Source organism: Pararge aegeria, chromosome 8 (assembly GCF_905163445.1).
Source record: "Pararge aegeria chromosome 8, ilParAegt1.1, whole genome shotgun sequence".
NCBI lineage: Eukaryota > Metazoa > Arthropoda > Insecta > Lepidoptera > Nymphalidae > Pararge > Pararge aegeria.
Genome location: NC_053187.1, coordinates 7,011,588 through 7,038,215, shown reverse-complemented (window position 1 = coordinate 7,038,215; position 26,628 = coordinate 7,011,588). Strand labels below are relative to the sequence as shown.

The 26,628-nt window shown below is 35.5% G+C and overlaps 2 protein-coding genes across 2 annotated transcripts; one reads left to right on the top strand and one right to left on the bottom strand.

Annotated features, from left to right (window-relative positions):
• Positions 1 to 1,379: 1,379 nt before the first annotated feature.
• Positions 1,380 to 15,041, bottom strand: LOC120625984 (histidine-rich glycoprotein-like). The gene is made up of 7 exons (XM_039893266.1): positions 15,030 to 15,041; positions 13,308 to 13,469; positions 11,653 to 11,816; positions 9,130 to 9,163; positions 4,491 to 4,646; positions 3,133 to 3,299; positions 1,380 to 1,440 (listed from the first exon to the last, which is right to left on the bottom strand). The coding sequence occupies exons 1-7, from the start codon at positions 15,039 to 15,041 to the stop codon at positions 1,380 to 1,382; spliced, it is 756 nt and encodes a 251-aa protein (XP_039749200.1).
• A 7,071-nt stretch (positions 15,042 to 22,112) lies between these two features.
• LOC120625983 lies at positions 22,113 to 23,706 on the top strand. Its single transcript, XM_039893264.1, has 4 exons — positions 22,113 to 22,124; positions 22,206 to 22,772; positions 22,936 to 23,102; positions 23,637 to 23,706. The coding sequence occupies exons 1-4, from the start codon at positions 22,113 to 22,115 to the stop codon at positions 23,704 to 23,706; spliced, it is 816 nt and encodes a 271-aa protein (XP_039749198.1).
• The last annotated feature ends 2,922 nt before the right edge of the window (positions 23,707 to 26,628 follow it).

Genomic DNA, 26,628 nt, shown 5'->3' with positions numbered 1-26,628 from the left:
TTTTAACGTTAGTTATTTTGATTCGGTCAATTTCATACTAATATGCAAAAAAAAGCGTGTGTCGTAAAATTTTAACAAGTAGAGAACAAAATTGAACGAAATATTAAACAATTTACGGTAGTGTTGAAAAATATCGGCTTTAAATATGTAAAAAGAGATGAGATGAGAATCAGGAGTGATACTAATTCAAACCGTGTATTCTTTTGTATAAATTACGATAATAACGTACATAGGCCAAAATATATAAGTTATTTTCGTACTTCAACAAAGCTGTTTTTCATTTCATTTCGGGGAGTTTTCTTATTATTATGTTTCTTTAAAATTTTAACTGTAGTATATTGCACTTTTTGATATTGTTCATGCTATATATAATATACTGAAAATGAATCTTAATAAACTTATGAGTTTCTGTGTTTAAAATTTTGATGCCACCGAAATAAAACTTTCATTCATTGATAAAAAAAGGACAGTCAGGCATAAAGAATTTTTAATTTTATAAAAAAGGTAGTTCTTACAAATTTTTGCAATACTTTTCATCATTTTCGAAGAATTCCTAGGAAACTCTGGTTTGATGTCTGTGGATATGGCAATAATCACATCGCTTGGCATGCGTGTTGGTGATTGCAGTGCAGGTCTTTTCGAACTAAAACCGCTCTACGTATACTGATTTATTAAATTTAAAGCTTCACTAGTAAGGTACTGTACTTAATCGAATAACTATTATCAAAGCCCAGACCTTTAAAGGTTGTTAATGACCTTAAATAAATGGTACTTTTCGAAAGAAAATTTTCAATTTACATTAAAAAATACTCTTATCGGTGCCCCATAATATTTGAAGAGTTTCCTTTTTTTCCTAGATCCTTCAAATAGATCTCTACCAAATTAACCACATCTGAGATATTACATATAAAATAAAAAGAATTATCAAGATCTGTGTATAATTGGTAGAGTAAACGCTTAACAAATACACAAAAAAAACATACGGAATATTCAGAACCTCCTTTTTCGAAAAAGTATATAGTTCTTTTAACAGCCAAACACCCATGACTTGTTTGTATATATATGTAAGTGTCTAGTCACACTATTTACTCGTATCATACTGTATGTCATTGAAAATTTGTTTAGTTATAAGTATTTACATTAAATATTTGAAATAAGAAATGCCAAAATCGTTAAAATATATTTTGCAATCTTTTTTTGCCTTTTAATAAAATACGATAAAGGTAGGTGGAAAATAAATAATCAAAAAAAAAAAAAAAAATTTAAGAACAACCATTTAATAAAGACACATCAACAGCTTATTATTAAATTGTATGGACTTATTAAGGAACAATCTAACTAACTAAAGAACAAATAAACGTAGAACTTATTTATCTTAGTTAGTAATAGTGCTTCTTAGGGATGATATGATGCGTATCGTATTTCACATCAGCGTGGAATCTGAAACAAATGTATCACTTAAGTATACTATATTTTTATCGAAGCAACCTTGATGGGTGGCCCACGAATTGACGTTGCTAATACACTGCAACGTTGCTACAGCACCAACAAGTTCACACGGCGTCACCTTTTTTCATTTGATGGCATAGGTAAACGGCATAAATCGCAAGGCATGCGCGTAATACGTTCTACAAAGCTTGGCGGCTGAAACAAGAATAGTGGTAGTATTTCCTCGTACAAGCTCTGTCACAAAACGCTACTTCTACAGAACCTCTGACTACCTCTGACTACCTCTGACTACCTTTGAGAGCGCCGCAACGCATGGACTTATCCCCACCTCAAAGTTTATAGGTCCAAAGTATATGTACCATATGGACTTTTCTAAATAGATCGCCGCAACGGTTCCAGTCCCGCTGAGACAGTACTACTAGCGCGCACCGTGTCAACCGGCCATTTCAGGTAACGGATATGAAAGTTACGAAAATATTTCTTATCGAGAGTCGCGGGAAATCGCTAGTCTAGTTATAAGATGCAAAAATGAAACTTAAGTCTTGATGACCCAATAATTAGCTTGATTGCGTATAATATGAGTGATACCGGATATATTTAAATACAAGAACCAATCACGCAAGTCTAATTTGCGGTAATTGTCTATAATAAGTATAAAGAACTAGACTAAAAAAGATTAGTTAATCGTGTTTTTGTGCTGGACGTTTGAGGGACGTCCTAAACTCAGTGATTCAACAGACGTATTGGGTAGGTAGCCCTCAATATTAATTACCTTTAATACGAGGATTATAATGAATTTATGTATTAAAACTGTTGAAATATTAGTTTAGGATTTAATAGTCTATTTTAAACTTTCTATTTGTTGTAGATTTAGTGAACTGTGATGGCAGGAAATATAAAATATAGGTAAAGTAAATTATACTTATTTAATATTATAAATGCGAATGTTTGTTTACAAGTTTCCCTTATTTTATATATCCAGTTTCCTAGATATAACAGAGTGACAGATTGAGATAAATTTTTGCATAGTGGCGTTAAAGAGCTGTACAGTGACAGTGATTTAAAAAAATGGGGATATTTTGTAAAAAGTAAGTTTAGCGTTGTGTTACGGGTTCTAAGATATGTAATGAATAGTTTTATGAATAATATACATAAATTCTTATAATATACAGATAAACAACCAGACATTGAAGAACATTCATGTTCATCAAACAAACATTTGTGGGATTCGAACCCACGGCCTTGGACTCAGAAAGCAGGGTCGCTGCCCACTGCACCAGTCGGCTGGCAATAAAGAACTGAACAATTCAAAATATTACTCAATTTCCTTAAACTTTTAAAATTATGCCTTAATATTGGGAGTATCGCGGTTGTCTAAACTACGACTGCAGTTGTAGTGCCACCACGGGTAATTTGGGAATAATTTCAGAATTATCCCTGGTTTGGTCTTGACGGAGGCTTTATCCGTGACTTGTTACTAACGTACTAACAAAGACGGGCTGCCAAGCAATTTAGCGTTCCGAATCCGATCAGTGAAAAGGGTTAAAGTTAACTGCTGTACTTCTAATAGGTAAGCTCACCTAACTTACAACCAGCTGAGATTATAGTGATAACTTATACATACATATGGAATACAAATAGTGTTTCAGCTGTTAGGATTCAAAGATTTCCAATATGCCTCACCCTGTATGATGGTCGCCATGGTAGTGCACGGATCTTACGGAGCCATCGGGCTGGTGCAACGAGTAGTATCCCTTAACATTGTCACCATCACGTGTCTCGTGCTGCGACTTGATGTCACCGGTGTGGTCGTCGTGTACTTTGTACTCAAATGTATATTTGGGATGAGTCTGTTAACAGAAAAAATAGTTATGTATTAAGGAAACCATATGCCTGTTAGATTAATTACTTGCACCAATATAATCTCGGAGGAGATGTTGAATTTGTCATCTCCTGAGTTTTATTCATCAGAGCAAAGCGTGCGTAGAGGGTACATTGCCGAAATTCTGTTTGGTGTGGAGTATAAGGATTGAAGAAATTATAAATTACACCATACAGATTCTCCTGCTTTTCGCGGACTATAGCAAATGAAGCTTAATTTTCATAATATATCATGGATTTCCGCAAATTATAGCCGGCTATCCAATACAGATTTCACTATTATAACTAACTGTTTTTGCTAGTAGTAGTAGTAGTAGTAGTAGTAGTCATGATATGACATTATAATGATAATGAGATGGTACTATTCTACTGATGACCGCAATGAATAACACGCTTACAACGTGGAGACTACGGAGACGTTCAAGAGGTTTGATCGTAAGGTTCTTAAAAAAATTTGGAAACATATCTCAAAAGACATGACTGAACATAAGGTGGGATACGGGTACGAAAAAAAATAATAAGGAGATCCATGGAATAACAAGAGTTCTGTTAATTAACAAAGAAGAGTTGCAATGAGCTGGGGGCGAGGATTCGAGAAGGCAAATTGAGGTTGGGGTATCCCAGGTTTTGGAACGAAAGCCCTGGACCAGAATTAAAAACGTTGACATACCCGCGACTAGGTTGATAAATGATTTCAAAGGAAATCTTTAAAAAAGACCTATGGCTTGCAGGGTAGGTTTAATAAGTAATTTTGTCAACCTCTCTAACGCAGTTGTGAGCGCTGGATGACTGTGCTTGGGTTGATGGGTATAAGTGGGAGGCCCTGGGTTAAATCTCTGTCTGCGGCAATTTAATTTTTTTTTGTAATTTTCCCCAGTCGTCTGCCATGCGACCGACAAGCTGCTATGCGATGCAGGGCTCCGGTACGATGATGTCGCGTAAAGGTACGTGTTTAATATAACTATCATACCCTTAACAGATTAGCTCAATACCATTTTAGACTAATCAATTTCAATATTAGGATAACTAGTAATGGAAAAACCAAGATATTGCAACTTACCGTGACCGTTAAATATAAAGTGGGAAATTTTAACTAAGGAATAGATATTCTAAAAGCAAAGCACGTAAAAGATAAAAATGTGCAGTTTTTTTTAACATACATGGTAATCGATGTGATTATGCCCATGATGTCCATGGAGGTGCACAATTTCAGGATGTCCGTCATGTCGGGAAATGTGTTGAGACGAATACGCGTGCCCATGTCCATGTCCATATTCAGCGAAGGACACCAAAGTAACGAAGACGAAGCACAGAACCTGTAAAATTTTATATTCTTTGGGTTTATGGTTTTCTAATCAAAACATCACACATAATTCTAACCAGAGACAATTAACATCATGAAGTCAGACAAAACTTTTACATAAGGCTTAATTTCTAAAAATACATTGTACTTTTGATAAAAAAAATGTTTTGCGATTTTAAATTTTTCCACACAAAATACCTTGAAAGACATCTTTTCTTTATATTTTCTTGAACACTCCCTTTAACTTCTAATATTAGAACTGGAATGATAAATGCTTACCAAATTCATGTCTTTTATATCTTTTAATAGTCAGAGTAACGATATAAAAATTTCACTTCACGCAATACCTTTTAAAAATTTATATTAACCGGCATAAGGTTTGCAATAGTTTCCTAATAAAACTGACGTGAGCGTATACAATAGTAGGTATTACAGTTTCTCAAATATGAATGGCCAAAAATTAAAATGAATGCCCATGAAAATAACTTCTTTGGTTAGCATGTTCAACTACAGACCTCGTGGTCCTCCGTCCGCTGCATGGTTAGGGTGAAGATCGTTTGGTCCAGGTTTTGATTTATATTAATAATCGTTAAAGCTCATCAACTAACACTGGAGCAGCCTGTTGCGTCAAAAGGGGCCCGTGCCCTAAATAGGCTGAAGAAGAAGATTTGTAGTGGTGGACCAAAATAATAAATAAATTTGGAAAATCCAAAAGTGCACGCCTCATAATCTCATTTTTTTCACAATAAAATTGAAATTTTTTTAACTGAAACTTTCAATGCTCATTACAAATTTTTTTTTTCATATTATTTAATTCATTTTTTGTAAACAAGACACGGGAATTTCATAATGATTTCACATTGAAAGTTACAATTAATATTAGCTAGAATAATTACATGGAAATTTAACGACAGTGAATTGAACGCTCATATTAACTAAGAAAATATGTCGTGTGTTACTTTAGATAATTAAAAAAAAATTATTCCGATACGATCATTTTTTCGACCAATTTTGATGCCACATACACCCGTCCATACACGGACGTCCAGAAAAGATTATGTTTAATGTTATTATTTACTATGTTAAACAAAAAAATTGTTATTGAAATGTATTTTATGTGCCTGACAAATTATTTGACTTGATATTAGTGTATTCAAATTAACCTGTAAGTGCAATATAAATAACAAAAAATCAATTTCAGTTTCGAGAAAACTGCTTTTTTTGAAATGTCGAGAGTAGAGCACAACCTCAACGCGTCGCTTATGAGGCGTGCAATTGTGTATTAAATTAGTTTCAATTGTTATTCACTATATCTAGTTAATAGTTAATTGGTTTAAATTATATTGTCAAATGAGCTAATCTATGCTGACAGATGATAGATTACATACTATGTTTATGTTGATGTTGAAACTACTATATGCTGTTGCTATATGTTTTAGTTCAAGATAACGTAGAGGTAGATCTACCTTTACCGCAGTTTTAACAATCCATTAAAGCACATATAAATCTTGGTTACTAAGTGGTGGACGAATTTCTTAATGACAAGGTTGCTTAAAGTATGCCACGTCGCCTCATATCTCACAAGATAAAAAAAATTATAAAGATTGTTATAATTGTAAAATGATGTTGAAAAAGAGCGATCTGTTGAGTTTCTTGCCAGCTCTTCTCACTAGAATCTGCCTTTTGAACCGATTGTAGAGTCAATACAAACAGCTAGGCTTACTTGAAATATTATATTTTTAATTGTAAATAGTTTGACACTGGAAACGGTAGAATATGATGGCGCCTTGTAGTTACACCAAAAATTAACATTATTTTTTACAAATAAATAATTTTATCTCAAGACTTCGTCTCGTACTACGAGTTTTGCCTCGGTCAATTATTTATTGTTGTAATGTTGTATCGGACGAATAATCCAAAATTAGGAACATAGTCACAGTAATGCCTGTTTGTCGGTATTTCAACGAGAAAATATATAAGGTCACTTAGAAAAGGCTACTCAATTTCCAAGCGACCTTGTATATTTTACGTTCTATGACACCTTGTAAGAATTCTATCACTTGGATTTTATCATTTCAAGTAGTGTATATTTCAGATTTCGTATAAAGTGACCTAAATATTCCATTCCTCCAGGTATAATCTGTGTGCTTCTCTGGTATATTTCTTTTTATTCTGGAAAAGCACACAGAAATGGATGGAATTGAAGAAATTCTTATGTTCATCCATATACAGGATGCGGCAAGTACAGATGCACTGGCGTATTTAGAATAGGAACTACTATGGATTAGAGAAAGTTTATTTAAGTTTATCAAATATTGCCAAAAAATTAAAATGAATGAATGTTAAAATGTAAAATGTAAATTATTGATGTTGGAAAAGAGCAACTGCTGAGTTTATTGCCGTCTTCTTCTCGGTCGAATCTGCCTTCCGATCCGGTGGTAGAGTCACTACTAACAGACAGACTTGACGTTTCAAAAATGCTTATATCAGGCCAACTTGAAATAAATGAATTTTGAATTTTGAAATTTTGAATTCCTATCTATATAGTCTTGTTAGTTAGCATGTTCAACTACTGGGTCCGGAGTTCGATAAAGGTTTGGGACTCGATCGATCAAAATCGTTAAAGCCCGTAAATCAACATTGGAGCAACGTGATGGATATGTGTTCTAAAACCCTATCTCTAATTAGATAGGAGGTCTATGTCCAGTTGTGGGACTTTAGTATTCTATTAGCAAAAGTGACTAAAGGAGAACTCGTTCTAGTAACAGAAGCGTGCAGCAAAGACAGGCGCATGACCGTGACATTGACCGCTGTCGGCTACTAAGTTGCGTTGCAGTCAACCTAGTTTATTTCTTTGATGCCGTTATACCGTTATTATGTTCTTTTACGTCAGGTTGGACCACTTTTTACGAATAATTTGCCATTTAATCGATACTGTTTTATTCTATTTCTAGATATAAAGATCATTGTCACGTTTTTAAGCATTATAAGAAAAATAAACACAAGTAGTGTGAATAGGGGAAATCATTCATGAGTCCGTGGAACACTGTTTTAAACATAGATACGAATAACTACATACTAATATATAAACCAGACTATACAAATACAACAATACTATTGATTAATATAAAAATTAAATATACTAATACATACTTCAACATACGATAAATACGACTTAGAGTAGAAAAATAAATAAAAGTCGACTTAATTGAGCGAGATAATAATAACATTGACTAATTAAACTAACTGAAATCGTCACATCGCAGTACCCTTCACACTTATCAGCTTATTATGCAATATTAAAGAAAATTTTACATAGCATGTGACACCTCAGCTATTCTGATGCAGAAACATGCGCATGCGCGTTTCATATACCTAGCGGAACTTTAGCAACGTACAATTCCTGAACATCGTGAATGTTTCCTTGTTCAGTTCCTATGCTTGTCTCAAGAAGGCATAACATTTGAATTTTATTTCTATAATCATGCACAAAGCAATAAAAATAAGAAATTTTATGATATAGAATAAATAAAATGAAACCTATAAAAAATTAAATACTTCTCAAACGACTTTTATCCCATATATTTTATTTCAAAATTTTTATCGAATCGTAGCCTGAAAAGTGTACCATTAATTCTAGTAGCTAAAATTTGGGGGTAAAATTCCTTTTGTGACATTTCACAAAAGGAATTTCATCCCCACAACAGGTAACTACAGTTAACAACAGGTAAATACTGCAACTTTTCTAAAATCAAATTCATTTAATCAGCTTTACGTCTCCAATGTGCTCTGGGTATCTACTAGTACTACTAATTATTGAACTAATGTTTTCAAAAATATTGCTTCATTTTACGTAGGTAAGCTATACATTACTTGCTGGTTAAAGTATATTGTTCCAACCCGTGTAAGGATTTGTGAACAGTTTTTTACCTTTGAGGTCAAATTAACTAACATTTGATAGCAATTCCAAGGTGCTGGAATGGCAGCCCCGAACTGGTAAGCGCAGCGTTGGTCGACCCCCAACGAGGTGGACAGACATTAAGCGCGTCGCAGGAAGCCACTGGATCCAAGCGGGTCAGAACCGTGGAATTGGAACTCCCTACAAAAGACCTATGTCCAGCAGCGGACGTCTATCGGTTTATATGATGATAGCAATATTTACCACGGGCCTCTTTTCAGCGAGAGATTAGGTCAATAGGACATAGGATTTGGGCTCCTTAACACCAATTGATGTCACGCAAAGATCTCTGCTTGGCTGGAATGTAAATTCTTAGGTTTTGTTCGTTTAGTTAGTGTTAATATATGCACCAAATTATATTTTTCTAAAAAATAAAAACAAGAAAATATGTGTATCAAGATGTTTTATTCATAGAAAACGTATAAAACTACATAATATAAATACTACATCTAACATGCTTTAAAAGATTCGGTTTCCATATACCTTTATACATTAGAGAAACTAATAATTTAGTCTAATCATGATGTTCGGGAATTACGTGATGCGTGTTGAATTTCACGTCAGCGTGGAAACTAAAACAAAAGAAAGTAAAATTGTTAAAAACCATGCAACTTATATCACAAACAAGTATAAACTGATGGAAATCCCACCAATTTTTATTTTTTTATTTTTATTTTTTTTATTAACGATAGGCCAGCGTTTGACGACAATCATGCCCGTTAGAAAGCAATGATGAGGTCTAGGTTGGAGCACGCTTGCCTAGAAAAAGCCTATTCACTCTAGCCTTGAAGGTACCTAAATTATACGTGGCAGGAAACACAGTTACCGGGAGGGCGTTCCACATCTTAGCGGCACGTATCAGAAACGTGGATAAAAAACGTTTCGTGCGTGTTGATGGGATATCAACCACATAAGGATGCCACCGCTCTCGGTGTCTCGCTGTTCTGTGGTAAAACGGGGAAGGGGGAACAAGATTGTGAAGTTCCTGAGCACACTCACCGAAGTATATCCGGTAAAAAACCGATAAACAGGCAACATTGCGTCGGTGCTGGAGACTATGTAGTTTCGCCTGCGTTAACGAATTGTCGCCTATAATTCTCCTGGCGCGACGATCCACCGAATCCAAAGCTTCAAGTTGGTACTTGGCAGAGCCACCCCACAGGTGACTACAGTACTCCATGCAGGTTCGCACTTGAGCCTGGTACAGTGCGAGGCGTTGACCTGGCGTGAAGTACCGCCTAACCTTATTGAGGATACCAAATTTTTTAGCTGCCACTTTGGCTTTGGACTCGATGCATTTGCCAAAATTGAGATTGGATGAGATGTTGACACCCAAGAGCTCAATATGGTCGCTAATTGGTACGGATACACCCCGGAAAGTGGGAGCCAAGGTGAAAGGGCTCTTTTTTGCGGAAAATAAACACGACTGCGTCTTGGCAGCATTGAACTTAACCAAATTGGCGTCACCCCAATCAGACACCTCTTTTAGAGTCAAGTTAATACGCTCCACCAAGGACTCTCTATGCTCAAGGATATCATTAGCACTGGCCCTAGGGCTGGACAAGTACCTCTCCGTAACGGTGCTGTCATCAGCGTACCCAAAAAGATTGGGATTCAAAAGATCGTTGATGTGTAGCAGAAAGAGAGTAGCGGAGAGGACAGATCCCTGAGGAACACCGGCATTGACAGCCATGAGGTTAGAAGAGTGGCCATCGACAACCACTCGAAAAGACCGTTCCCTCAAAAAATCAGATATCCAGCTGCAAAGGCCAGCAGGTATTCCGTAAGCAGAAAGCTTACTGAGAAGGCCGCCGTGCCAGACCCGATCAAAAGCCTTGGAGATATCCAGAGAGACAGCAAGTGCCTCACCGTGTTTCTCAATGGCTTCGCCCCATGTATGAGTGGCATACACTAGAAGATCACCAGTAGACCGGTTCTTACGGAAACCATACTGTCGGTCTGATATAAGATCGTTTCCTTCTAGGTATGAGAGGAGCTTGTTATTGAGTACACGTTCCATAGTTTTACAGAGTATGGACGTGATGGCAATAGGTCTGTAATTGGCCGGGTCCGCACGACTACCTTTCTTGGGTACTGGCTGCACATTCGCAATCTTCCAAGATTTTGGGACTTGAGCAGAATTTAGAGAGAGTCGAAACAAGCGTGTCAGCACAGGAGACAACTCAGGAGCACAGTTCCGCAGGACAACTGCAGATATACCATCTGGGCCACTGGCTTTACTCACGTCAAGGTTGCGAAGTGCTTTTAAGACCTCGTGCTGGTGTATATGGATCTCAGACATGACTGAGTCGCACGGTAGAAGGCGCGGTGGGGGGGTACTTCCAGCATCCAGACGCGAGTTTTCCGCAAACAGAGATGCAAGGAGATATATTATAACAGTAAGCATACAAAAAAAATGAAGGTAGCCTTCACTGATAATTTACCCCTGTTATTCCTCTGTTGTCCGACTCACAGTTTTGTAGTTACAAATTATTGATCAGACAAAAGTAGATAAAATTAACAATTAAATACCAATGAAGAAAACAATATTGCCTTGCGCTCTCTAGAGACCAGCACACTTGAAAATCCCAGACACATAGAGACATATTCTCCCAGGGGAAAGGAAGAAATGTTTACCTTCCCCTACAGTTTTATCCTTTCTCCTAGTAGGGGGCCTACTAGGACGGTAGTAAAAGTCTCCAATACCCTGACGCCGTGCTTTGGCAGGTGGATTTTTATCCTAAGGGAAGGGAAGAAATGTTTACCTTCTCTCACAGTTTTATCGTCTCTTCGAGGAGAGGCACACGGCAGTAAAAGTCTCCTTTGCCACGACGCCGTGCTTTAGCAGGTGGATCAGTAAATTTTATCCCGTGATCGATATAAATGGGGAATACAAATTTTGTCTGCCGCCTAAGCTAGCCGCACTGAAAATTTGCAGCTTTGAGCTGATACTTGCGTTATGCGTAACTTGCATTAAAATCGGCTCAGTTAGGCCGAAGCAAAAACTATTTCTACGCGTCCTTAGGATATCAATTAAGAGCAGGTTATTGATTATCTTTACCCAGTTTTGTCAGCCTCGTAATGCACATTCCTTTCGGAGCCGTCAGGTTGATGAAGGCTGTAGTGGCCCTTGACAATATCACCATCACGGCTTTGGTGTTCGGACTTGATGTCACCAGTGTGGTGGTCTTCTACTTTGTACTCAAACTCGTACTTAGGATGAGTCTGTAAATAATATTGATTAAACAAATATGATATGTGAACTAACCGTGCATACTGCGACAAAGAGAGGTGGTAGGTTCACTACAAACAGTAAAAAATGACTTTTTGTAACAGTAAGAATTGTAAATTGTAAGAGTTTCCAAATGCCATTCAGTTCGACGAAGTTAGAAATAAAAGTAAAAAGTTATTAAAGCAGAAATATCGAAAGAGTTGTCAGATACCGTCACAAAATGTCATTGATCATTCCACACCGCATACAAGAAACCTTTCTGCTGGTCAGTTTTCTGAGATAGTCGACATTTTCTTTAAATCGATATTTGTAATCTCGGGTGAATTAATAATGAAGCTTGGAAACTAATAAATAAACAATACTACTTTCTGTACGTAACAATTCAGCCTGATATAAGTAACTAATCGCAGATATTCCATCTCTATTATTTTCCTTTTTTATCGACAATTAAAACTGTTCCCGCATTAATATTAATAGACAGGAGAAAACGACGAAATCTCGTTCAACAGACAGCTAGCATATTATAATCGTTATAAAGTACCTAGTGGTGGCCTTGGAGAATAATATGGGGAACTCTTAGGCATGCAGGTCAAAGAAAGGGAAGTACTTAGAAGTGCTTGCCGGGGATTAAAATCGGTCCCTGCAAAAACGAAGCCGAATTTCTGAACACTACCTATCATCATCATCATCACGTCACCAACACATTACCGGCCCATTACAGAACACGGGGTCCCTCAATGAGAAGGGGTTAAGGCTGTAGTCCACCACGCTGGCCAAGTGCGGAATGGTGGACACCACACACCTATGAGAACATTATGTAGGACTCTCAGGCATGCAGGGTTCTTCGTGGTGTTTTCATTCACCGTTGCAGCAAGTGATATTTGAAACGCACATAAATTATAAAAGTTAGAGGTGCGTGCTGGGATTCGAACTCGGCCCCCCGAAAGTGAAGTCGAGCTCCTACCCAATGCGCTATCACCGCTTTTATTATCACATCTTGTATATATATAAATATACTATGAACGTACACACATCGCCATCTAGCCCCAAAGTAAGCGTAGCTTGTGTTATGGGTACAAAGATGACTGATGAATATTTTGATGAATAATATACATAAATACTTAAAATATAAATATAAACACCCAGACACTGAAAAACATTCATGCTCATCACACAAACATTTTTCAGTAGTAGGAATCGAACCCACGGCCTTGGACTCAGAAAGCAGGGTCGCTGCAAACTGCGCCGATCGGCCGTCAAAATAATAATATACACTAATAAAATAAAATGGAGAACAGGCAGAGTTCTCTGTACTACCACTTCTATGTACTGCGATCACCAACCCGCCTGACCAATCGCCTCACTGGTGACGATTGGTGGCAAACCCCTATGCAACCCCTATGGACGGAAGAGACCTATAGTCCAGCTGTGGTCCGTTACAGGCTCTTGATGATTAATGACACACACATTTGCATGATACTTACATGATAGTCAACAACATGGCCGTCGTGTCCGACCTTTACCACCTCAGGCTCTCCATCATGTTTGGTGATGTGCTGAGAGGAGTAAGCAGGCGCGTGGCCATGCGCAACAACCACGGCAATAAGGGCAGCAAAACACAATACCTGAAAGAACAAATTGTTTCGCTACTAACATGCTCTGATAACCATTTTTTTCGTAATAACTAGCTGTTGCCCGCGACTTCGTCTGCGTTTGATTTTGTTTTTTGATGCGGCATTCAATTTAGTTGTAGTTCTAAAAATAATTAGAGTATTCAGTATCGCTAAGCCTTAAATGAGGGGTTTGCTGCTGTCCGCTGAGGAGTTCTGTCCTCTATCTTACACCACATTCATCAGATCTACAGAAAGTTTGGGCAAAATTAAACACATATTACAACCTCTATAGTACAAAAATAATTATTTAAATCGGTTATAATTTGTCGGAGTTATGGTGTAAAATCGACAATTACTTTCATCCCCTCTTCCAAAGGAACCGAGCTTAATGTCGGGATAAAAAGTATCCCATATTACTTCTAACAGTTCCAAAAATATGTGTACAAAGTTTCATGAAGATCAGTTAGGTAGTTTTTGCGTGAAAACGTAACAAACAAACTTACATTGACATTTAGAATATTAGTAGGGATAGGGATTGACATACCAAGTAAGTGGACCACTTAAGTAAACTCTACTAAATAATATACTATGACAATACACACATCGCTAACTAGTCCCAAAGAAAGCGTAGCTTGTGTAATGGGTATTAAGATGACTCTTGAATATTTTTATGAATAACCGAAATACTTATAATATACGAAAAAGTGTAAGTCGATAACCGAGAAAAACATCGCAAATCATGCAATGAATACGTCCAACAGTGCGGCCATGTATTCATCGACCTATGGTGTAGGTGTTTAGCCTCATAAACCTTATGTGCCTGTAACTACACCGGCAATCACTTCCTTCAGACTGGAACACAGCTATGCTGCTTGGAAACAGATATAAGCATGGAGATATAAGATATAAGCATCCTTAGACGAGTTCTATCACAAAAAAACTCTGCTACTACCGCCGAATAATGCCTTTCCTGTGTCATATAAGAGACTTCTAAGCCTTCAAAAAATGCAACATTGCTTACGTTATATACGAGTACGTATATATAAGGTTACTACAATCTTAGATTGCCTATATACTACCAGGCAAATTTGCGGCAACGGGCTTCTATGCAGAAGAATGAAAAAAAGAGATTTCGACACTTTTAAAACCTTTTATTTCAAAGGTATTCTAAAAGTGAGATTAAAGAACCTCTACTTTAAGGAAGTTACGTTTCTTATTCAGAATATGTATGTGAATGTAAAGTTTTCTTAATTTAATTGCCTCGATACTATTTCACTGTTTGATAGTTATTTATGGCCATAACTTCAGTCACCTTTATTTTTAGACTGTCCGTTTTATTTAAAATTGTGTCTTATTAATAATAACATCTCATTAAATGATGGACAATATGCTAACTTCTTGAACAAAAATGCTAAAGAAATAATGTATGTCTAATTATTGCATTTTTAAAGGAATTAACAGAATTAAAATTATATGAAAGAAAAATCCATGAAAAGGCACTTTTAACTATCGAAAGAACTAATAATATTCCGACACACTTCACTTATTACAAATAAATAGTTTCTTTTTTTTCAAAATATTTTAAATATATACCTTGGAGTACATTTTGATTTGGTTAACTTTGTTTAGGATACTATGGATGCTAAATTCAGATGTGAACTGATATCTTCCAGATAAAAATCTCGTCTTTTATATCGATAACAAGGGTAACTTACCAAGGTAATATTGATTTCACTCTAACATTAAGTACTTAGTTGTTAGAATTATTTATCGACTACTATACTGCGCTCACAATTGATTCGCAAAAAAAAACGTAAGCTTAAATGTCAGCCACATTCATTGTATTGTGATACCGATAGATAGCTGATTAATAATTTTAATTTTAATCATGCAAGTTCTTGCGTAGGGAGTGTGTTTAAATATTTACAATTGTGTAACGATATTGCGATGAATTTCTGCGTGATAATGACTTCCAATCTTTTCCAAATTTCACGTGCCATACACACCATTTCAGAGTGTTGTCAAGGGATTTTTTGTTAGGTATAGTAATATTTGAAGGACCAAACAGCCTGATAGTATATATATTAGTTTATTTTATATTTATTAATAAATTTTATTATGACCTTTTGATCTATTTGTGCACACTAGTTTACGTATTAGTATTTAGTTATTTGCATGTATGTATTTTAAAATTTGTACCACCGGCAGTCTATTCTCCTCTTCTTTTTTTCCTAATTCAAAGGTTGCCTGGCAAAGATCGCTATTAAGCGATAAGGCCACCTTTTGTTTTCTACTTCTTTCTTTATGTTTCTGTGTGGTATACAAATAAAGAGTTTAATAATAATAGTAATAGTAAGTAGAGAATCATTAACTAGAATTAAAACTACTTTTTCAAAGTTTAATTAAAACGTAAGCTTACAGAAAAATCCTATTATAATGTTAAGGATTACTTGAACGATAAAAAAGCTTGGGTGGAACCCTCGTAGCTTTAGGTTTAAGTTGGCGTACGAAGTTATCACTATCCCCTTACAATTATGTAAACATATATGTATGAACGCTTCATAAGTTAACAAAGGTAGACAAAATAAATAAGAATGAGGTGTGATGAAGAAAGAGCACAATTTTTTTTATTTATGTTATATTTCATTCGTTTTTATTCTTCCAGTTTTTGAGTAATCTGGATAAATGACAAACATAACTTGTTGATAGTGTGTGTATAATACATTACAAGAAAAATAAATGCCTCTTACTAGTACCTATAGTTTTTTTTTTAAAGCTAAACGCAACGTTCGGGTCGCGAGTTTGAATCGCATTACCAGTGACTGCGGCAACTGGCCGTCAAATTTGGATTTGCCTATTGCCGTTAATCCATACCATCTGCTCACCACCTCATACGACGATAAATTTAGTTCCGCCAAAATGTAATAACTAAACTAGGACTGAATTTGATTTATGAATGAATTATTTAGGAACCTATTTGGTACTCTTATAAAGTATATCTAAATAAAGGGGCACTCCCAACTTTGAATTTAAAAATTTACATTTCTAATTCAGAAAATGATTATGTTAAATAAATATAAATATAAACATAATAATAATTATAATAGCTACATCCGCTTATTCCGTAATCGTTAATCTTGAACAATAAGGTAAATTGATATAATACGTAGTGTTCGAGATTTAATATTAATCATACGGGCACATAAACGAGTCGATTTTTAACAACTTTCAATCAATCGTTCGTTCATTGAAAGTTGTTAAAAATAAAGATAGATCACTTTACTATATCTTTCTATTACCTAAATATGGTATAGTGGTAGAACACTTCTTCAGAGGCAACTTTTTTTGGTTTTAGAGTGTGTGCGATGATAGCCCAGTGATTAGGACTTCGGCGTCACTTTCGGGGAGCCGAGTTCGAATTCCAGCACGCACTTCTAACTTTTCTAAGTTATGTGCGTTTTAATTATTAAAATATCACTTGCTTCAACGGTAACCCAGGAAAGTTGTAAGTTTAAGTATGCAGGAGCTTTGGTTTACTGATTAAAAAAAGAATTAACAGTTTTACGCGTAGCAGAGATTCTTGCAACTGAAGGCAACTTCAATCTAACGAACTCAGATAGTTCTATCTGAGTTCATTAGATTCATGCCGACCACAGTTTTCCTTTATCATTACTATCAATCTATTACAAGCTTACAATTGGGTATGGGTATCTTTTCAGAATGAGTAGTTTTAGGCCGTAATCATTACTAGCCTTTGACAACACGGGTTTCCCCACGATGTTTTTCTTGACGGTTAAAGTGATATTAAAATTAAAAACGCGTATAACTCTGACAAGTTAGAGGATCGAGGCTGAAGTTTTAGCCACTAGGCTATCGCCTTTTTAAAGATCTTAAAATAGCGAATGTTTTCGAAAGCTCTCCCGTGGTTCGGCCGTCAGGCGGCGCATAGGAACACTGTCTGACATAACCTTTACGCCTCCGCAGTGCAGGCGTATTAACTTCAATGCATGTGTGTGCGTATGAACCTTCTATAGTGCTCCGGTGTATTCTTCAACAGTCCACTATAATAGTCCACTGATGGACTAAAGGCCTCTTCCAACAGGTTTTGGGAAGACGGATTGGTAATGGTAATGATGGTAATAGTAGCACAGATCATGCTGCCACCCGCTCTCCGAAATATTGTTCTTCATTTTTTATTGCATGCAAGTTAGTCCTTGATAGCAAACTCGCCTGGTGGTAAGTCGTGATGCAGTCTAAGATGTTTGTGGGCTAACTTGTAAGGGAGTGTGGCAGGTATATATTAAACCCATCCTCTTAATCGGCTTTTACGCAATGTCGTACCGGAACGCTTAATCGCTTAGCGGCATGAAGAGGGAAAAATATCGAACTGTTCCTGGGTACGATCTCCGAAGCATTATTTTATTACTAAGTAATCCATTGCTTATAACTACAACAAATCAAGCGACAAATTGATCGATTAATTCACAGCACCCAATTTCAAATAAACCTACTTCATATTAAAAGCATTTTTAAAAGTATGAGTAATATACATTCTATTGGTGTTTAGCCTACCGAACGGTCTATATTATGAGCGATTTCTAAATGCTTAGACAAACGTGTTACGTGCATTTAAACAATTAGGTTTATTATGTTTCCGTTCTGTAGATATAAAATTGCTTAGCTATTTATTAGCTCTTAATTATATATAATATTTATGTTGATATATCGTTTTTCATAGTGGCTACTTGTATTTGTCAGATCAGAATACAGTTGTCATCTACGCTCCTTGTCTCGCGGTTGGCGTTTAAAGCGATTAGAGAACCTCCCTTGCGCAGCGATGCGCCCTGTGGTTTTAATTGGAGTTCCCGGGTTCGATTCCCGGCACTGTGGAAATTTATAATTTCTGAATTCTCTCTGATCTGGTCTGGTTGAAGGCTTCTGCCGTGGCTAGTTACTGCCCTACCGATAAAGACGTGCTAGGTGCACGTCTTTATCGGTTTATATACAGCTATTCAGTATTCCAGTACTATGTTGCGTAAAAACCGATTAAGTATATGGGTTTAATAAAACTGGCCTACCCCTAATAGCTTAGCTAGAAACCATATTAAACTGCATGAAGTTACCATCATAGACATACCAGATTGAGTCAAAGGCTAACATATAGTGAAAAAAAAAGATAATTGCTGGTCGACTTGGATTCTGAAACTAAAGCGTTAATGTTCCAATAAAGACCTTATAAGAAAAATAATGCCTGCACCTTTTTTCTCATAGAAGGTTGGGATTTATTCATTAATTAATCCCGGTTTTTAATAGAAAAACAGTACTAGCAATTGTCTCGGCCCAAGAACCGAACCATTGACTCTTGAGATCGGTATTAGAATATTTTAACAATAAGATCCACTTAGCGATTTATAGCCTTAAGTATAAAATGAAAATAATATAAATCAGAATGTGAACTGTTAATTAATTAAATAAATAATTCATTTATAACGGTAGATATTACTATCGGTACATATTTTTTTACCAATATGCCGAAGGCCACGTTGTACTTGATTTATAATAAGGTAATTATTAGGAGCTGACAATAAATAGTATCTAGAAAAGCTAATAACCTAGTATTTGATAAAGATTCATTTTAAAATAAAAAATATAGTTCAGGGCTTATTATTACATATTTGAGAAAAAAAACGCAGTCATGATTCACTTGGAGGTCGCTTTCGACTTGTAATATAAACTCAGTGTTCTTAAGTATGGCATTGCAGTTCTCATAAATTATAATATTTTTTTAAGTAATTTAATTATATTTAAACACAATCAAATTTGTTAATTTATTTTCTAACTGATTTATTTGTTTATTTCCTCATTATACTTATAGCTAGCCAAAACGTCTACTAAGTCAATTATTATGCTATGCTCCTATTGATCTAAGCGTGATGCTATAGTCTTTCTCGACAAATGGGCTATCTAACACAGAAATAATTTTTCATATCCGACCAGTAGTTTCTGAGATTATCGCGTTTAGGTAAACCAACAAACAAACTCAGCTTTATATATTAGTTATGACATGTTTATTTGTTAGTGTTGGGCAATCAGATTATTGAGCAACGAGAGCGCGCAAAATGTTGGAAAATTTTGAGCATTGTGCGTATGTAATGTTGAGTACAAAAACGAGTGAAAAAAATCGTATTCTTTCCCTGCAAGTTCGTACTGTTTGACCAGGCACTCGCACCACTAACGAGCATTTGCGAAGTAGATCTGGATTGTCAACTTTATTGTTAAAGAGCAACAAGTATAGAAAAGACAGAACCTCCTACGCCTTTTTTCTAAGGTGTCCAAACCAATGACGCACTATTGCAATATCTAAATTGCAAACTAGGATAAAATTAGGAGAATTGTCTAGTTGCCAGAAATTATTTATTTTGTTTTGATAAACGTATATAGGTATATGTTTAAACTGATAAGATGAATAATTACGGAAATATTTTCCCATAGAAATTTAATGATTTCTCAATCAGCTGGGAAAGATCAGAATCGCGGGTTTAGATAATGGTAGACTTACCTAATACTCAATGTACATACATGTACCGCTTATTTAAAAACGCTTAGCGAGTCCTTTCTAAAACAAAGATTAGATGCAACAAAAGAACATCTGCGTTAAATCTGAATACTAATATGTACTATTGAATTTAAATGTAGAAGGAGTTTTAGAAATCTCAGAGAGGGTGCTGTATCGTATTTCTTTACTTCATTGCGCAAACATTAATGTATTTAACAAGAAGTGAATTTAATGTAAGAGTTTTATCTGCAGTCTCTCTTAGTTCCTTATTCTCTCTTAGTTTCAGATCATTAGTTGGAGTTTCATTCATTTCTCGCAACGGGAAGGACTGCCCATAATCAACACTCTGTGCAAGCGTGTTGGTGATAGCAGCAGATGTTCGTAGTAGCACAGAAGACGCTACTGCCTATTCGCCATTATATTTATGTAGCCTTAGTCATTTGTATTCCGATCTGCCAGTACATGGTATCTGTTGGAGTTAATGTCATTGCAATAATCTTTAGACAAATTACAGATTTCCGATCATTTTGCAGTTGGCTTAGTCATTTATAACACACAGGCGAATTTATGCCTTTGTTCTAGCATCAATAGTTCTTGTGGTTAGCATCACGAGGTCCTAGGTTTGGCTCCCGTGTTGGACCGAAAAGAATTAGGCATTGAGTTTTCGTACATTCGCTAGGTAGGCTGCACTGCGATCAGATTCCAAGATCGTTTTCTTTTTGCAGGATAAGACAACATTGCGGGGCCTTAAAGCTAAAAAATATTTATAATATATTGACAGTACTGGTATGAATAAAATACCTTAGTAACATTGCGATCACAAAATACATTTGGTACACAGTTAAGACTCAAACTTAACGCATAAACTCAAAGTTAATGATTTTTTTTATTCAAAGAAACAAAAATGTATTGCACTTACTTACACCCACGCACAATTTTTTCAACAACACTGAATTTTTAACTACGAGGATTTAAATTAGCCGGTTCTTCTTTCAGCCCATGTTCTCAGGTCATCTGGGCACTTAGTAGATTATAAGTCAATATTTTTAGTTGATCTGCCAATTTTAACGCAGTTAAACTATGACAAAATGAAATGACAATTTAACCCGGAAGTTCTCGTGCTGTAATTATTTACTTGAAAACAAAATTGTTATTTCATTTTCATTAGTAAGAAAAAGGTATCTTAATATAATTTACCCATCCTATCCTATCCTACTAATATTATAAATGTCAATGTAAGTTTGTTTGTTACGCTTTCACGCAAAAACTAATAAACCGATCCTCATGAAACTTTGTAGACTTATTCTTGGAAGTGTTAGAAGTAATATAGGATACTTTTCATTCCGAAATTAAGCTCGGTTCCTTTGGGAGAGGGGATGAAAGTGTTTGACGGTTTTACACCATAACTCCGACAAATTATAACCGATTTAATAATTATTTTTGTACTATAGAGGTTATGTGTTTAATTTTGCCCAAACTGTGTTTGGATATAGAGGACAGAACTCCTCAGCGGACAGCAGCAAACCCTTTATTTAAGGCTTAGCGATACTGAATACTTTAAATTTTTAAATCTAATGCCACATCAAAAACAAAATCAAACGACGACGAAGTTGCGGGCAATAGCTAGTCTCATATATATAAAGTTTACCTTTTGTAAGGTGTTTTGATATTGCACATCCTGCAAACACTTGTAAGTTGTAATCCGTCAACCGGATATAGGAAATAGATGTTAAAAAATGTTTAATAAAATTCATATGAGTATATTGAATTAGGATATGAAATCAAACGAAAAAGTTTATACGATCCGGAATTACTTAAACCGATAAAGATTTAATTATTCCAACGATTAAACGGAAAGTTATAATTGTAAAACAATACCGTGAACGAAGCATCATAAAGTCGTAAATTTTCAGTTCTTTGATCTGAAGTAGACTGACAACCTTCACATTGGTTACGTAAATTACGTCAGACAAACTGCGCGTGCGCTGGGTTACAAATTTGACGCCCCAAGCGGTAGCAGATTGATTCAATTCTTTCTCGTAACGTCTCCGGTATATATTAAGGGTATACCAATGCTAAGTCATCAGTTTCACTGCGGAAGTCTCAGAGGAAAGAGCAACATGCTAGCTAAAGTGAGATTAAATATAAACAGTTTAACAGTTCTGATATTCCAAATGATCTTTATCTAATCTAAGTTTTACTCATTTTTTCAGATTGTTATTCTTGTCGTCGCAGTGACGACCTGCTTCGGTCAGGAATACGTTTATAAATATAGACCTTTGCATCGTGAACAAACCAAGGAATACAAACATCCAAGTGTACAAAGTGCCTATAACCATCGTAATCCAGAACCTGCCCCTATACATGAGGAGCAATCACCAGAACAAGTAGCATCTGTGCCTTTGTCTGCGCATCATGATCCAGCGATATCAACACAAAGCATTCAACATTTCCCATTAGTTCACGAAGAATCGCAGTCGCAAGAAGCTCAAGGAGATTATAATGAGCAGCCTATAGCTCATAAGCAGTATTATCCGAACCAGGAGTATCATATAAGGTTCCAACGTCCACAGCATCAACAAACTACTAATAACAATATGCAAACTCTGCGTTATCCTGAAGTATCTCACGAAGTTCCTTCAGTCCGGATTCCATCACAAGATGAAGCTCAGTACGTCCGAGTTCCTGCTCAACGCTACCAGTATCAGGAATCTGAACACCAACCACCAGTTCACCATGAAAGTTATTCCCATTCTCACGATGAGCCTGTCGACTATTACGTATGTTATTCTCATTCAAATCGCTAATTTATAGACGGATGTCCGTAACTTTACTATAACTTTCTAGTAATGTATTCGCATCGCCGTTCATCCATTTAAATGAGGAAATAGTGAAATATTCTTGTTATATGTAAAAAGTGTTATGAAATGAATATTGTTTCAGGCGTACCCTAAGTACCAATATGAATATAAAGTGGAGGACCCTCACACCGGAGACAATAAGTACCAGCATGAGATTCGTGATGGAGACAATGTGAAAGGAGTGTACTCACTCCACGAGGCAGATGGCTCCGTGAGAACTGTGGAATACGTTGCTGATAAACACCATGGGTAATTGAATAAAATTCAGGTCGCATGTAATAATAACTTTAACATACCTATTATGGGTTAAATTGTCTTTGTTTACTATAATTTTTAACCAAATTCGAAAAAATACGCATAATTATGTATTGTTTACGTAATCACACAACATAACCTAAAAAAATTACGGCCGATTGGCGCAGCGACCCTGCTTCCTGAGTCAAAGGCCGTGGGTTCGATTCCTACAACTGGAAAATGCTTGTGTGATGAACAGGAATGTTTTTCAGTGTCTGGGTGTTAATATGTATTTTATAAGTATTTCTGTATATTATTTATTCATCATCATCCTCATCCTGTATACTCGACAGTGATACGCAGATGAATTCAATATATACATCATCTATACATCTATATTTAGTAGAGTCGAACTAATTATTTTTGCGTTTAGAAGTTCACTAGCATAGTATTCAAGCTTAATTTATTTAAAAAAATATTTAATTCTTAGTTGGTATAGCATTAAATTCAGAAGTCTTAATTGTTTAATGACCTGATTTTCAATTTCAGATTCAATGCCATCGTCAAGCATTCAGCACCTGGCCAACACGTACACATCGAAAGCCACCATGAAAAATAATTTTGTCATGTTTAACCTGTTATTAATTAAGACTGACTGCGTTTAAATTATTATTATTGTTGCCCTAATTGTTGTTTGTTACTATATGTGTAAATAAATACTAACTTTGCTCATTTAAATTTTCTTCTTTCTTTTATTTAACGTGCCTTAAAATACAATCTGTACTTTTTGATACAAAGGCAATATGTTAAAAAAAAAACGTATAATGGCACGATCCTTTACTTCGCATTCAAGATTTGTATCGGTCAAAAGATTTATGTTATTAAGTAGCTTAGTTAGCTTAACTTAATTTTTTAGGAACGAAATGTGGCCTTCTATTAACGGCATTCACGAATTGATATTTATCATCTTCCACCTATTTGTGTTCTACTGGACTTTTTCAAATAGAATAGATACACTTCACTTTGCTCCAATGTCAGCGATTATTGTTAAAAGTTCATTGTACGTGTTTATGACTTAACGTTCTCTCTGAGACAATAACAAATTCCATGCTTGGGTTTTGTAGTGCAACTTTTTTATAGTATCGAACGCAGAACATTCCTAGTCGAACACAAAAAACCAACAAGGGAATCTCAATGACCTTTTAATTATTGTTAAACACACTAGCATAATTTTTAGTTGCCTACTCATGTGTGAATTATATATTAACACAAGAAAACAGTTATAAATTATTTATATTATTGAATGTGTTATATCTAGCAAGCTATAGGCTCCCTAACTATCATGGGGATGACGTCACATGGATTTAATAAAACAGATTGGCTGCTTCCGCCCCATGCCAATGTCGCGATAGACTCACATCAGTCCGCACATTATGTCCTTTAGTTGTAAGTTAGGTTAAAACACCATCGTAGTTTTTAAATTAAAATAATAATTTTGGATAATTTTTGTTTTGTTTTAAACAAAACAAAAATTGTGTGAATCCGCTGCGGCTTATTTAACTAATCGAAACATTTTTCTTATCATTTATTAGAAGCAAATTATAGCTCAAACAATTACTACTTATTTATTTTCACCGATAATAATTGTTTATTTAAGTACATTGCAAATTATTATTTTAAATGGTCTATTATAATAATTGCCCTTATTGTTTTCTTTAAAACTTATATTTTATAACTTATACATATTCTACGTAATAAAGCGTTTTATACAACTAGGCACACTCTACATACTTTTAAAATTTATATTAGATTTTTAGTCGCATCACGTCTAACGCCATATCCGCTAATTTCCATTATTTCACACTAAGATTTGAGATTTCGAGTCATCGCCTCGAGCTTTTTCGCCTACGTAGGCACAGCCAACGTCGCACGTGCTATTTATTTTTTATTCTTCTTCAAGTTAGCCCTTGACTTCAATCTCACCAGGTGTTAAGTGATGATGCAGTCTAAGATGATAGCGGGCTAACCTGTTAGGGAGGATGGTACCTTTCATACCCCTAATAGGTTTCTACGCGACATCGCTCCGGAACACTAAATCGCTTAGCGGCACGTCTTTGTCGATAGGGTGGTAACTAGCCACGGCCAAAGCCTCCCACCAGACCAGACCAGAGAAAATTCAAAAATTAAAATTTTTCCAAATTACCTCTGCCAGGAATCGAAACCGGGATCTCCTAATTGATGAGGTCGTTAAAAGCTATAAGGACATTAACAAAGTCACCCGACAGTCGAGGTTTGCTCACACTTCCAACCAAACAACATTCCTTTCAGGAAGTGTCTTTGTCATTTATGACCCGGATGATAAAATACCTCATCATCCCAAGTGAGACAACTCCAGATTAGAATCTCTGCACAACTACTTCGCAAAGTCGAGGTCCCTGGTTTTTTGCATCATCCGGAAGTGGTGTCCATCTCGGATGCGCATGGGCTTGTCTAAGTACAATAAGCACCCTATTATTATCATGAGAAATTCCTAAGAGGCGCTCCTAAGTCGAGATTACATCCGATTTTTTCAAGTCTCAGCTTTAGAACACATCACTGATTCGACCATTCTGGTTAGCACACGATCTGAATAAAAAAACTTTTTGTAATCTACTTGCTTGAAATTCGCTCGCATATCCCCAGTGTAATAACGCCCTAAGATATGTTATATAACAAACTCGATTATCATGAGTTTACAATATCAAAAGTAATCAGATCAGTTTTATATAATGACGTTTAACTACCAATTATCATATTGAAGTCTAGCTGGCATTAACTTTAATTAATCTAAATGTTGATCATGTATTATAATCACGAATATTACTGCCATCTATTAAAGAAGTAGTATTTTAATATTGTTTTTTTTTTTCAGATATATAATCTTTATTTTTAGGACGTCAAGGTATGTTATCCATAAGCGATTGTAGTTAACCACTCAAGTCATTTTATACAGCGAGTTGTTTTATTACAGATGTCATTATCACCTTCGGCCTACTCTCTATAAGAGCATAAACCCAGTACGCTGCTTCAATTCCGGTTGGTGGGCAGTACAAGTTAATATCGATGATATTAACCGGGACCAAAAGTTATCGAGCTCAAAGGGACACTACCAATTCTTGAACTCCGAGCTGGTAATGGCTAAATTTTTTATATTATATTTGAGTAAAATATAGTGTAATTTATTATTTAGTATGTTTGTAAATATATTATATTGGCATGATAATGAACAAAAAATTAAAATATTAAGGAAATTTATAACAAAGTACAAACTATATATTGTTGACAACATTTATTTAAACGTTATTGATTGCACATAAAAGTAGATTTCTACTTGTAAACTAGACTAGATTCCATGATAACTATGCAAAACGAAGAATAAGGTAACAGAAATAGAAAAATTCAACTCAAAAGTCTAACAAACACCGTCAATTCTAGATTAACGATTTTGTACAGAGGAGGTACTTTTATATTGATTTAAATATTACATAATTGATTTTATTGT

What these genes read in the sequence shown, in the direction of transcription:
- LOC120625984 (XM_039893266.1), bottom strand. An exon ending in GCCATGTTGTTGACTATCAT is followed by an intron (nt 11,817 to 13,307) that starts GTAAGTATCATG and finishes TATTATTTACAG; the next exon opens with ACTCATCCTAAGTACGAGTT. An exon ending in TACGAGGCTGACAAAACTGG is followed by an intron (nt 9,164 to 11,652) that starts GTAAAGATAATC and finishes CTTTTGTTTTAG; the next exon opens with TTTCCACGCTGACGTGAAAT.
- LOC120625983 (XM_039893264.1), top strand. An exon ending in ATGAGCCTGTCGACTATTAC is followed by an intron (nt 22,773 to 22,935) that starts GTATGTTATTCT and finishes ATATTGTTTCAG; the next exon opens with GCGTACCCTAAGTACCAATA. An exon ending in GTTGCTGATAAACACCATGG is followed by an intron (nt 23,103 to 23,636) that starts GTAATTGAATAA and finishes TTTCAATTTCAG; the next exon opens with ATTCAATGCCATCGTCAAGC.